This window comes from Triplophysa rosa, unplaced genomic scaffold, assembly GCF_024868665.1.
Source record: "Triplophysa rosa unplaced genomic scaffold, Trosa_1v2 scaffold408, whole genome shotgun sequence".
In the NCBI taxonomy this organism is placed as follows: domain Eukaryota; kingdom Metazoa; phylum Chordata; class Actinopteri; order Cypriniformes; family Nemacheilidae; genus Triplophysa; species Triplophysa rosa.
The window spans coordinates 79093-91592 of NW_026634408.1; the positions used below are offsets into that span (position 1 = coordinate 79093).

The following is a 12500-nucleotide window of genomic DNA, read 5'->3' on the forward strand; positions in this document are numbered from 1 at the left end:
ATAAACACACACACACACACACACACACACACACACACACACGCACACACACACACACACACACACACACACTCTCTCTCTCTGTTACCCAGGTAGACGAGCATGGCTTCCATCGAGAAGTGTTTCTTCAGCAGCAGGTAGCTGTCTGTACTCAGAGAATGAACGATGGGCAGAACTCTCTCCTGATAGTGCAGCGGCCGCTCTGACACACACACACACACACACACGTCATCAACACAGTACAACCTGCACACTACGACACAACTAATGAACTCTCACCTATCTCCTCTTTCTCATGGACCTCAAAACAGCACCAGTAGTCCTTCTCTTTCACGCTGATCTTCCGTCTGTCCAGAATCTCAAAGGTCAGTTCTGCTGCCGTCATTGTGGCAGGAATCTACAGGTGAAAATACAAAACCAACTCAACCTGTTCACTTTGCTCTTTTCCTCATAAAACATTCTCTAACAAACATTTGCTTACATGATCAGCCTCATTATGACTCACAATACACACGTACACTTCACACTGTGTTCACTTAGAATGTTTTAGACTGTAAATCGTATTATATTGTATTGTCATTGTATTGTCATTGTGTTGAATGTCTGTACTAGAAGCTTCCAACACCAAAGAAAATTCCTTGTGTGTGCAAGCACACTTGGCAATAAAGCTCTTCTGATTCTGATTCTGATTCTGAAGGTATGCATACTTTTGATTTTGTGGCACGAGTATGTAAGTACTGGGACATACTAGTATGAGAATGCATAGCAATGAGCAGTGTTGGGTAAGTTACTCTGAAAAGTAATTCATTACTAGTTACTAATGACTTATTCAACAGTGTGATTAGATTACTGTACAAATGACTCTCCAAAAAGTATTTCATTACTTATTACTAATTACTTTCTATATCCTACATCCACCTTGATTAGTTAAGTGATTCAAGGATGAAACGGCTCTTAATTCATTCAAATAAATCATATAAAACTACATAAAGTAGAATTAATAACTGACCAAAGTATTACAAATGTGAGAATCATACATTAAAGCACGGATTCTAAAGTTAGACTTTGAATTTTGAGGTCAATTCCACTATTGCACACACATATACAGTATATGCACACAGTATTTAGTTTAATTACATCAGAAGTAACAGAAAAGATCAGAGTAATCCCTTACTTTACTTTATCAAGGGGAAAGTAATTAAATTACAGTAACTAATTACTTAGCAACTAGTTACACCCAACACTGGTAATGAGACATACACATGACGTAACAGAAGCGACTGCTGTTGTCTAGACGCACATTTTGCTCATTAAAGGGACAGTTCACCCAAAAATGAAACTTCTGTCATCATTTGAAGAGTTTGGTTGCAAACTGAGATAACTCCATTACTATTTTTTTTCAAAAATCATGTTTTTTTATTCTGCATTCCAATTAATATCAATCAAACTACAGTTGGTTTGTTTTGATTTAAGCCACAATAACAAAGAATACAGCTAACTAACACAATAATGACACGATAACATCATAAAAAACATGATTTTACTCTTCATTTACTCTCCCTCAAGTTGTGTCAATCCTGTATAGATGTGTTGTGTCGAACACAAAGGAAGATATTTGTAAGAATGTTAGCAACTGAGATTTCTGGGACATCATTTACTACCACAGCAATACACCTCACGTGACAGGGCAAAGGTCAAACATTCACCTTCACATGCTGCTCAGCAGTCTCCTTCTTCTCCTCCAAGTAAACTGTACAAATAAAATCACCGCTGGCCTACACACGCGGACAGAAATAATCACACAATTATTGGATTTGTACTTGTATTGTACGTCCACACAAAAGATGTGTTAGTGTGGCGCTAGGTGAAGACAGTCCACCCAAGTGATGCTGAAGACACTCACAGGTCCTGCTTTAGGGTTGAGATTCTCTCGGAGTTTAATGATGTATGTGATTTCATCCAACTGCCTCTTCAGCTGCTGCTCATTCACCTGAAACAACATCACGTGACATCACACACAGTGTCATCTTCAGGACTCTCACGTGTCAGTCTGGATGATTCTGAACAATAATCCCTATCATACAAAGTCAAACATTGAATGAAAATGTGATGTCTCCTTTGAAACGAATCACATGACGTGAGTTCATGTTGACTGTGAACCCGTCAAACGTACATCAAATATGGTGACGTAGTGTTGGATGAGATCTTCGATGACACGGCCGGCGTTGTAGTCCTTCCCATCCATCTGGAAGAGTGTCGGCCCAAACACGATGGCCAGATTATGAAGGTTCATTTGATTGAGATCAGAGAACCGCTGGACACTACACACACACGCACACACGCACGCACACACACACCAGTGTGAAAGAAATGTTTAACACCAAAGGAATGAGGAAGTGTGTGTCTGAGGAAGAGTTTGTCTCACCAGTATAAATGATTCACTAGAGCTCGTAGCGTCGCTTGATTCACTCTCGGCAGATTACTGAACAGAACACGATATTGTGACATCCTGCTGCTCTCATCTGAAATTGCTACACACACACACACACACACACACACATCAGATATCTAAACTGCATATCAAAACATGATCTGCGGTTTTCTTTCTCACACTTTTCTCATTCATGCTGGTTTATTTCTGCTCTATTGACCACACTGTTGCATCTCAACACGACCGCTGGGTTTTTTTACATGCTAAAAGAAGTTCAGGTGTGAATTAGGTGCGAGTCCACCCTCATGTCCAATGACAACGTAAAACTCTCACCTTCTCTTCCTTTATTGTAAGTTTAAAAGGTGTACAAGATTTTTCCTTTTTTCCTACAGGATTCCAGGTTGCTGTTGTGTGTGTGTGTGGGGGGGGGGGAGGGTAAACCCTACGGTATGGGGACAAAATGTCCCCACAAAGATGGCAATATCCAAAACCCTTGTTCTTGTGGGGACATTTTTTTGGTCCCCATGAGGAAACAAGCTTATAAATCATAGAGAATGAACTTTTGTGAAAATGTAAAAGAGCAGACAGTTGTGTGTGATTGTTAGGGTTAGGGGGAGGGAATATGATATACAGTTTGTACAGTATAAACACCATTGTGTCTATGAATGTCCCCATAAAACATGGAAACACAACATGTGTTTGCGTGCGTGTGTGTGTTTATTGTGTGTGTGTGTGTGTGTGTGTGTGTGTGTGTGTGTGTGTGTGTGTGTGTGTATGCGATATCAATGTGTGTGTGTGGCTGCTGTGCGTGACTGTGGTGCTGTGTGCTGGTGAACGTCTGTAGTGTAGCTGCGATAATGATTTTCGTGTGACACTCTATGTGTTCTCTTGTCTGGCAGTCTGGACTGCCCTTGCTTTGCGGGTTGGCTGTGATGTGTGTGCTGTGTGATGTGTAGTGGGGCGCGTGTGTTTGACCCACTGTTTCCTGTCTCTGTCTGCTGTTGTGCTTGTGCTTTGCCGTGTCCGTGCTGTTCGCTGTGTGTTGGAATCACTCCCGCGTGGCCATGCGTGTGTGTGTGTGTGTGTGTGTGTGTGTGTGTGTGTGTGTGTGTGTGTGCGTGTGTTTGCGTGTGTTTGCGTTTGTCTCTGTCTGTGTGTGTGCTTGTGTTTGCGTGTGTGTGTGTGTGTGTGTGTGTGTGTGTGCGCATGCATGCGTGCGTTATTACCTGTAGTGGTAAGCCAGTTGTGCGACTGCTGTCCAAACAATCCCTCCTCGATGTCTCTGAAGAACCTCTTGAGGACGTTGGAAACATCATCCACCTGATGTTCACCCTCCTTCAGCCACACGCACCTGGCGTTCCGTCTGAAATCCTCCAGCAGGGCGGCGATCTTACTGTTCAGCCCACTCTTGCGGTAGATTCCTTCTGAGATCAGACCTGCGGAACGACACGTCTCATGACCCTGAATGACACAAGACGAGAGCAGAAGTGGATGAGGATGTACCGTATTGTGTGGTGAAATGAATGCAGCGCTCCACTATGACAGGAATATCCGCTTCTGTCAGCTGCTGGAGGCTCAGCGTGTCTCCAGAACTCCCGGCCGCTCTCTGGATCGCTGCCGCCCAGCCCTGGAAATCCAGCTTCCTCTCGCCTTCGATGTACAGCGTCCTGCACAAGAGACAGATCGGTTAGTCAACCCGCCGTGCCTCGCAAACAAGACTTCGGTCTCATCCGTCTGAACCCGAGCCATCTCACCTGCCTCTCTCCACCAGCACCAGCACGTCGTTGTCTGGCTGAATCGCTGCGGAAAACAAACACGAGAGGATTCATTCACCCCTCTCTCTCTCTCTCTCTCTCTCTCTTCAGTTATACATCTGTGTCTCTCACTCACACAGCTCCAGGAGCTTCTGCAGGTCGATGGTCTCGTCTCTGTTGTGCTCCTCCAGACAGATGTGGAGACTGGATCCCACCAGACAGAACCAGCCCAGTCTAGACGTCTCCAGATTGAGTCCGTCTTTATAACGCAGCTGACCGATGCGCTCAAAGTCTTTCAACAGCAGAACTTCGGCGGCCACAGGAATAAACGACTGTCACAGAGAAGATTTGTGATGTAGGTGCTGCTTGAGACCAGTGAAATCCAGCAGAGATGTGTGTGTGTGTGGTTACCCTGGCGATGGATTTGACCCACTCGTGTGCGGCCTCAGGATTATCAGTGCCGAAGAGATACAAGCGTTCTGAATCCGAGTACAGCTCGAACGTGTGATCGTACCTGACCGACAGAGAGACACCATGTGAAGAACGCGAGAAATATCACACGAGCAACACCCAAGAGAGAGAAAGCCTGCATATTACCCATGAGCCTCTGCAGGATTGACAGCCAGACACACGATCTCCCTCATCTTCAGACCTCCGTTGGGCGTAGCGTTTTTGTCACTTTCGTAGTAGCTGAAATGTCCGTCGTTCAGCACACACCAGCGACGACTGAACTCTACACAGACACACGGAGAGAAAACATCAGAGGAAAGAATCAAAGACCAAAACTTTCAGCACCCACGGCCTTACCTTCTTTACTCTTCTTCTCTGTGATTGGACGAGCCATGGAGGCGGTCTTAAACAGGAATCCATTATGCGTGATGGAGGGCGGGGCCATGTAGTGTAACGTATCTATGGCGACCTCCACCTCTGACCTCGGGAGCTCTGCGGGCGGACGGTCAGCGTGAAGGAGTGAACAGGTAGATAAACGGAGGTCATAGCAGTTGTCATGGTAACACACCTGTATTGCGGTTCTGAGCGAGGAGCTCCACCTGCGGGTTCTGGCCGTGATGCTGGGCGAGGGTGATGGGGGAGGGCAGGTCCGGGTCACCGGTGTCACAGTTCACATCAGCGCCGCAGAACACCAGAGCCAACGTCTCGCACACATCGTTTGACTGAACGTTAATACACAGCGCCTGCGCACACGCACACGCACACACACACACACACACACTGATGATGTCAGAGCACAGGAATCCACATCTGTACATGTGCGTGCAATTAACCCTGTGATGTCATCAACATGTAACTGAAGCACAAATGAAATGAACGAGAGAGAGAGAGAGAGACCAAAAGGACATATTTTCCAGATGGAGTAGATGTCTGAACAATTTTTGTGCATCATAACTCTTAAAGAAACAGAACACTCAAAATAAACACACACACACACAACGATGAGCGATCGTGAGTGCTGTGATGGTGAATGGAGGGTGAGAGATGTTGATTTTGGGCTGATGTGTCTCTTTAAGAGTCTCCTGAGAGAGAGATAGAGAGAGAGAGAGAGAGAGAGAGAGAGAGGGGTCATGGGTGATGTTTAGACAGCTGAAAATCAACCTTCACAATCCCAGCACGACACACACAAACACACACACATTAAACTCACAGCACAACCACTATAACACTTCATTTACGGAATTCAACAATAAAACACACACACCCGTCAACAACTGTCTCTTCATTAACTCTTTCAAAGTCTCCACTATAGAGCACTACACTACATGTCTAACACACAACTACACACAACAAACTGATCAATTATATTACACATATTATTATACACACATTACACTCGACTGACTTCATTCATGTCGTACCAGTGATACCACATCACCACACTGTTCCTTCACATTGTGTTATTGCACAATTCCCACCGTTTACAGTCAGAGTTTGCACTTTACCTTCATACTTCACATACAAGTACTTACACTGTCATCTTCAAATTCCACCATCTGCACAGGCACGCACACACACAGACACACGCACACACACATGCCCGCACACACAGACACGCATAAACACACGCACACTCTCTAGAGTCCTTCTCTCTCTTTCCTCTATGTGTGATACATGTTTCCAATTCTCTTCGGAATTCCCCTACTTCTACAGACCACACACACACACACACACACACACACACACACACACACACGGATGGAAGACATCAGATCTGGACTGTGTGTGTGTGATTCACATTCATGGATGAGTATCAACATCTGTGCTTCTGCTAAAAGTGCAATAAAAGCACAGGACTGGACACACCCTAACCATACCCTGCGTGCGTGCGTGTCTGTGTGCGTGTGTGTGTCTGTGCGTGCGTGTTTGTGTGCGTGTGTGTGTGTGTGTCTGTGCGTGTGTCTGTGTGCGTGTGTGTCTGTGTGTGTGCGTGTGTGTCTGTGTGTGTGTGTGTGTCTGTGTGCGTGTGTGTCTGTGTGTGCGTGTGTGTCTGTGTGTCTGTGTGTGTCTGAGGAAGAGTTTGTCTCACCAGTATAAATGATTCACTAGAGCTCGTAGCGTCGCTTGATTCACTCTCGGCAGATTACTGAACAGAACACGATATTGTGACATCCTGCTGCTCTCATCTGAAATTGCTACACACACACACACACACACACACACATCAGATATCTAAACTGCATATCAAAACATGATCTGCGGTTTTCTTTCTCACACTTTTCTCATTCATGCTGGTTTATTTCTGCTCTATTGACCACACTGTTGCATCTCAACACGACCGCTGGGTTTTTTTACATGCTAAAAGAAGTTCAGGTGTGAATTAGGTGCGAGTCCACCCTCATGTCCAATGACAACGTAAAACTCTCACCTTCTCTTCCTTTATTGTAAGTTTAAAAGGTGTACAAGATTTTTCCTTTTTTCCTACAGGATTCCAGGTTGCTGTTGTGTGTGTGTGTGGGGGGGGGGGAGGGTCTGTGTGCATGTGGTGTCTGTGTCGTGTGTGTGTGTGTGCGTGTGCTGTGGTGTGTGCTGCGTCTGTGGTGTGTGTGTCTGTGCGTGTGTCTGTGCGTGTGTCATGTCGTGTGTGTGTGTGCTGTGTCTGTGTGTGTGTATGCGTTGCGTGTGTCTGTGTGCGTGTGTGTCTGTGCGTGTGTCTGTGCGTGTGTCTGTGTGTGTGTGTGTGCGTGTGTCTGTGTGTGTGTGCGTGCGTGCGTGTGTGCGTGTGCGTGCGCGTGTGCGTGCGTGTGTGTGTGCGTGCGTGTGTGCGCGTGCGTGCGTGTGTGCGTGCGTGCGTGCGTGCGTGCGTGTGCGTGCGTGCGTGTGTGTGCGTGCGTTGGAGGAACAGACGGACAGAAATGTCCAGAGTAAATAAGTGGACAGATGTTGTCAGCTGCTCATGCAGGTTTGCTATCTGCAGACAGAAGCCAGTTGAATGACACCTGTCAATCATGTAAACCAGGAGTATTACCTGGAAGCACAGTTACTCTACTGTAGGAAGTACGCATTACATCATTGTGGCAGGAGTACACCTAACAGTCCAGCCAGACGCTCGTGATGATGCACCTGATGACAACCTACAGTCATCCGGAAGCAGAAGCATACTGGACAGAACTAAATATCTCTGGTTTTCTACCCACACTAGTTCTTTCCTGGTTTCACTTACCAGCCCGCCTCAATATTCCCGTGGAATCTGACAGTTTACAGTAATCATTCTCTCTGTAGTTGCAGCAGTGCTGTTTTAACATGCCAGAGGAGAACTGGCTCTCCCCGCTGAGTCTGAGTGGATATAATAATACATATAAATCTAATTGAATTGATATGAATTGAATTCACCAGGCATCACTGTGCTGAATGAACACAGAGAACTGGACACTACTGTAAATAACTGAAGATCGCAAAGATTTTCACATCATTTCAGCAACTCATCCAGACTGCCAATCAAAAAACATCTGAGTTCAAGTTGTGTAGTGCGTTCCAGCCTTAAGGGGTCCTTTAATCTCCTCCTTAACTAAAACACAAAAACACACTACAATATTACAGCAACAGGATGACTGTAGATGAGATTTACAACAGTCAAGTCAATATGAGAGTAACACAAAACAGATCTCACCATCAACAACACAACCGTTTCATTACAAACAGATGTTTCATGTTATAGGACAAACCAAAGCGAAACTGAATCTCAACACAACACTGATGTCACGAGTATGTCAGGGATGAGGAAGATCCATCACACAATCACACACACACACCGCTGCTATATCATACAAACACATCAACACACAAACAATGTCAGACACGTCTGCCTGCCCGAGTTTGTGCATGTGTTTGCTGACAAAAACACACACACACAAACACACAGATTCATCAGGAAATTAGTAAATTACCCTCGTCGAGTGTGTGTGACACACAGATACACAAAGCTGTCCATTGAGGAAGGTAAAACTGCTGCTACACAAAGAATGCACAGATATAAACACACAATGTACCACAATCATCTCTGTCTCTGTCTCTCTGTCTCTCTCTCTCTCTCTCTGTCTCTCTCTCTCTCTCTCTCTCTCTCTCTCTCTCTCTCTCGCTCTCTCTCTCTCTCTCTCTCTCTCTCTCTCTCTCTCTCTCTCTCTCTCTCTCTTCCTCTCTCTCTCTCTCTCTCTCTCTCTCTCTCTCTGTCTCTCTCTCTCTCTACACACACACACACACACACACACATGTCTGGTTGACTATCCCCGTGGGGACAGTCCATAGGCGTAATGTTTTTATACTGTACAAACTGTATATTCTATCCCCTATCCCTAACCCTATCCCTAAACCTAAAGATCATAGAACACTTTTTGCATTTTTAGATTTGTAAAAAATATTGTTCTGTACAATTTATAAGCTTTTGTGCCCATGAGGACCTCAATTTTGGTCCCCACAGTGACACGAGTCCCCATGTGTTGGTGTGTATTCAGGTTTAGGTCCCCACTGGGATATACAAACATGAACGAACACACACACACACACACACAGTGAACCTACAAATGTGCAACTTGCAGCAATTCACTCCTCTGACACTGAAAACTCACACATGAACACACACACACCTTTAACTACCACAGGCACACAAACAAACTAACTAACTTTGAAACATCAGTCAAAACAAGACAGTTCAGGATTTATCAGAATGACAGTGTGATAACTCACCCGACTGACTCCAAACACTCGACCTGTCTGTCTGCAATCACACACACTGACACAGTGAACGAGAGAGAGAGAGAGAGAGAGAGTGAAAATCAGAGGGAGGGGTCTGCTCAGTGTGGGTGGGATCAAAACTCTTATTGATGATGTCACAGGGGATGTGGGCGGGACTTGGGCACAATCTGATCAACAAAGCCGCATGCAGACCGACAGCTGGAGAACAAACTCTCAGTTCCATTAAACAACAAATGAAAGAAAACAATCAAGTGTCTATAAAACATCTCAGTTTATTAAAAAGGATATTAAAAAACAAACCAAAAAAATTAACACACTATTTTTCTAAAAAAGATGAGAACCTTTCTGGGTATTTGAAGAACTTTAGGGACATTTTTGTTTACATGTTTCTCTCTCCTCAGACATAATCACCCTCTCTCTCTGTCCGTGTCTGTCTCTCTCTCTCTGTCTCTCTGACAGTGAGTGAATGGTCTTCTTTGTCTGTCTGCTGCTTCTCTTCCCACTGAAACAGCACAGAGCAATCCTGGGAGTGTGTGTGTGTCAGGAAGCAGATCACATCATACTGCGATTGGTTTTGTGTTTCTAAGTGAACGGCAGATAAAGATTCTTGTGTGTGTGTGTGTGTCTGGGTGTGTGTGTGTGTGTGTGTGTGTGTGTGTGCAGTATAAAAAAACATTACACCTATGGACTGTCCCCATGGAGATAATAAACCAGACATGTGCGTGTGTGTGTGTGTGTGTGTGCGTGCATGCGCGAGTGTGTGTGTGCGCATGTGTGTGGTGTGTGCGCATGCGTGTGTGTGCGCATGTGTGTGGTGTGTGTGCATGCGNGGTTGTTGCGATTAGTTGTCGTTTTAGTGCTTGATGATTATTCCGTTTTGGGGCTTGGTGCTTATGGCGTTTATTGCCTGTTTTGTGGCTTTGTGATTATGGCGATTAATTGTCTGTTTTAGGACTTTGCCGATTAATTGCCTGTTTTGGGGCTTTGGTGGTTGTGGCGATTAATTGTCTGTTTTAGGGCTTTGCCGATTAATTGCCTGTTTTGGGGCTTTGTCGATTAATTGTCTGTTTTAGGGCTTTGGCGATTATGGCAATTAATTGTCTGTTTTGGGGCTTTGACATTTAATTCTCATACATTTTTTATTCAGCTTTGAAACAACCATATTGTTCTAAATATAAAACTATGTTTTTTTTCTTGGAAATACATCGGAAAAAATTGTGTCATCATCATATTTAAGGTTTAGGCTTCTACCTGTCAACAATACAACCGCCAAGTACTTAATTAATCAGGAGTGAATTGAAGCCACCATTAAAATGCTATCGGTCATAGAAAAGCTTCTAGTCTGTTTTTTTCTCACTTGCAAGACTACAATAAAAGTTTACTTCTGTGTTAATGAAATTTTGGTAGACTGGTTTTCACGCTGAGATTATCTTAAATAATATTAATTTGTACTGCAGGTTATTTTGATGGTATATGCTTTAGTTATTTTTAAGTGATTGTGTTGTGGTGGTACATTTTACAAGTATTACCATGCTTTAGTTACTATATATACAATAAAATATGCAATATGCAGATGCACTACAGCTCCCCCTAGTGTCTTCTATAGAGATGTGCAATAATTGTGACGATCTGAAACCATTGCGATGATCTGAGAGGATTATTTAATAATCCTGACAGCCCTAATTGTAACAGTGTATTTGTGGCATGTGAAGAATTCTCCCGAAGGCATGAAGATGTCTCTGATGTTCTCTACTGAAACATGGCTGGCGGGCAGATCGAGTTTGCATTTATTTTCCCCGCTGTCATCAGCTGCTCATTGTACAATTAAACACAAACGTCCGTGTGTATTTTTATTGGTCGCTTGTATGCAGGACGTTTACTCAAAGAGGATCATACCAACTGCCTCCATCACAGGGGTGGTCAACGTGGGCGATCAGAAGTTTGAGGTTGTGACACACAATCGCACTTTTCTGTTCCGAGCGGAGAGTGACGGTGAGTTTGTTTGTGTGTTCAGAGGAGATGCTAATGTGTGTTTGTGATAGACAATAAAACAACACAAACTTGCACAGAAAACACGCATACACAAACAAAGCTCACATGTGGAGCGATAACGCAAAAACAACACACACAATGATGTCAATTTGTCTGTTAACACTTCACTCCTATGTATGTGTGTGTGTGTTTAGTAGAGAGAAGCGAATGGGTGACCGTGTTGAAGAATTGTATTGGAGCGTCTCGGACACAAGCAGGTCTGGATTTGACTTTTAACCCCAGTACGACCTCTGAGATGAGAGGTTATCTGGAGCTGCGTGGTCTGCGCTCTAAACTCTACACTGTGGTGTGTGGAGATAAAGTCTTTCTCTACAAGAACACTGAGGTAAAGTGTGTGTGTGTGTGTGTGTGTGTGTGTGTGTGTGTGTGTTGCTTGACCACATCGTTCAGTAGCGGGGAAGTTTTCTAAACTCTTTGATTAATACTGTTCGTTTACATTTATGTATACTGTATGTGTGATTTAATTCAGTAACAAACGTGCGTGTGTGTGTGTGTGTGCGTTCACGTGTGTGTGTGTGGTGTGTGTGCGTGTGTGTGTGCGTGCTGTGTGGTGTGTGTGTGCGTGTCGTGGTGTGTGTGCGTGTGTGCTGTGCGTGTGTGTGCGTGTGCTGTGTGCGTGCGTGTGTGTGTGTGTGGTGTTGTGTGTGTGGTGTAGGTGTGTGTGTGTTGATGTGTGGTTTTGTGTCGTGGTGTGTGTGTGTAAGTTGCTTTGTAGTGTTGGGTTTTTGGGGTGTGGATGTGTGTGTGTGTGTGTGTGTGTGTGCAGGATTATCGTCTGGGAATAGGAATCACTTCTATTGATATGAATGTTGGGAATGTGAAGGAAGTGGACAGAAGAGCGTTCGATCTGACCACACCGTACCGCATATTCAGGTCAGACATTCATTCATTCCACACACTACATATTACTATTTTCTTATTTGTTTTGTTATTTTAGCGAATTAGGTGTAAAACTTCAATCTCAGTTTATTATCTGTAACTCTAGCTGAACGCTGTCTGTCTGTCTGTAGTTTCATAGCAGATACCGAGCAGTTAAAGGACCAGTGGGTTGAGGCGATGCG

The 12500-nt window shown here is 44.4% G+C and overlaps 2 protein-coding genes across 6 annotated transcripts in view; one reads left to right on the forward strand and one right to left on the reverse strand.

Annotated features, from left to right (window-relative positions):
• The window catches only part of LOC130550716 (arf-GAP with Rho-GAP domain, ANK repeat and PH domain-containing protein 1), a 53547-nt gene that overhangs the window by 21673 nt on the left and 19374 nt on the right, over positions 1–12500 (reverse strand). For all 5 annotated transcript variants that reach the window (XR_008962482.1, XR_008962481.1, XM_057328204.1 and 2 more), the window contains exons 13-26: positions 5204–5378; positions 4993–5127; positions 4783–4918; positions 4597–4699; positions 4322–4517; positions 4186–4231; positions 3935–4098; positions 3658–3867; positions 2426–2531; positions 2174–2321; positions 1904–1990; positions 1707–1775; positions 280–397; positions 89–202 (exon numbers count right to left, since the gene is read on the reverse strand). Coding sequence is in view for 3 of the 5 variants with exons in the window: in XM_057328204.1 (XP_057184187.1) it covers positions 89–202; positions 280–397; positions 1707–1775; positions 1904–1990; positions 2174–2321; positions 2426–2531; positions 3658–3867; positions 3935–4098; positions 4186–4231; positions 4322–4517; positions 4597–4699; positions 4783–4918; positions 4993–5127; positions 5204–5378 (1807 nt within the window). In the remaining 2 variants the exon portion in view is untranslated. The remainder of the gene's footprint in view (positions 1–88; positions 203–279; positions 398–1706; positions 1776–1903; positions 1991–2173; positions 2322–2425; positions 2532–3657; positions 3868–3934; positions 4099–4185; positions 4232–4321; positions 4518–4596; positions 4700–4782; positions 4919–4992; positions 5128–5203; positions 5379–12500) is intronic.
• Positions 10920–12500, forward strand: part of LOC130550717 (arf-GAP with Rho-GAP domain, ANK repeat and PH domain-containing protein 1-like) — a 2563-nt gene continuing 982 nt past the window's right edge. The window contains exons 1-4 of the mRNA XM_057328208.1: positions 10920–11379; positions 11574–11764; positions 12206–12312; positions 12450–12500. The exon at positions 12450–12500 is cut by the window's right edge and continues 149 nt beyond it. Coding sequence (XP_057184191.1) covers positions 11115–11379; positions 11574–11764; positions 12206–12312; positions 12450–12500 — 614 coding nt within the window. The 5' untranslated portion in view covers positions 10920–11114. The remainder of the gene's footprint in view (positions 11380–11573; positions 11765–12205; positions 12313–12449) is intronic.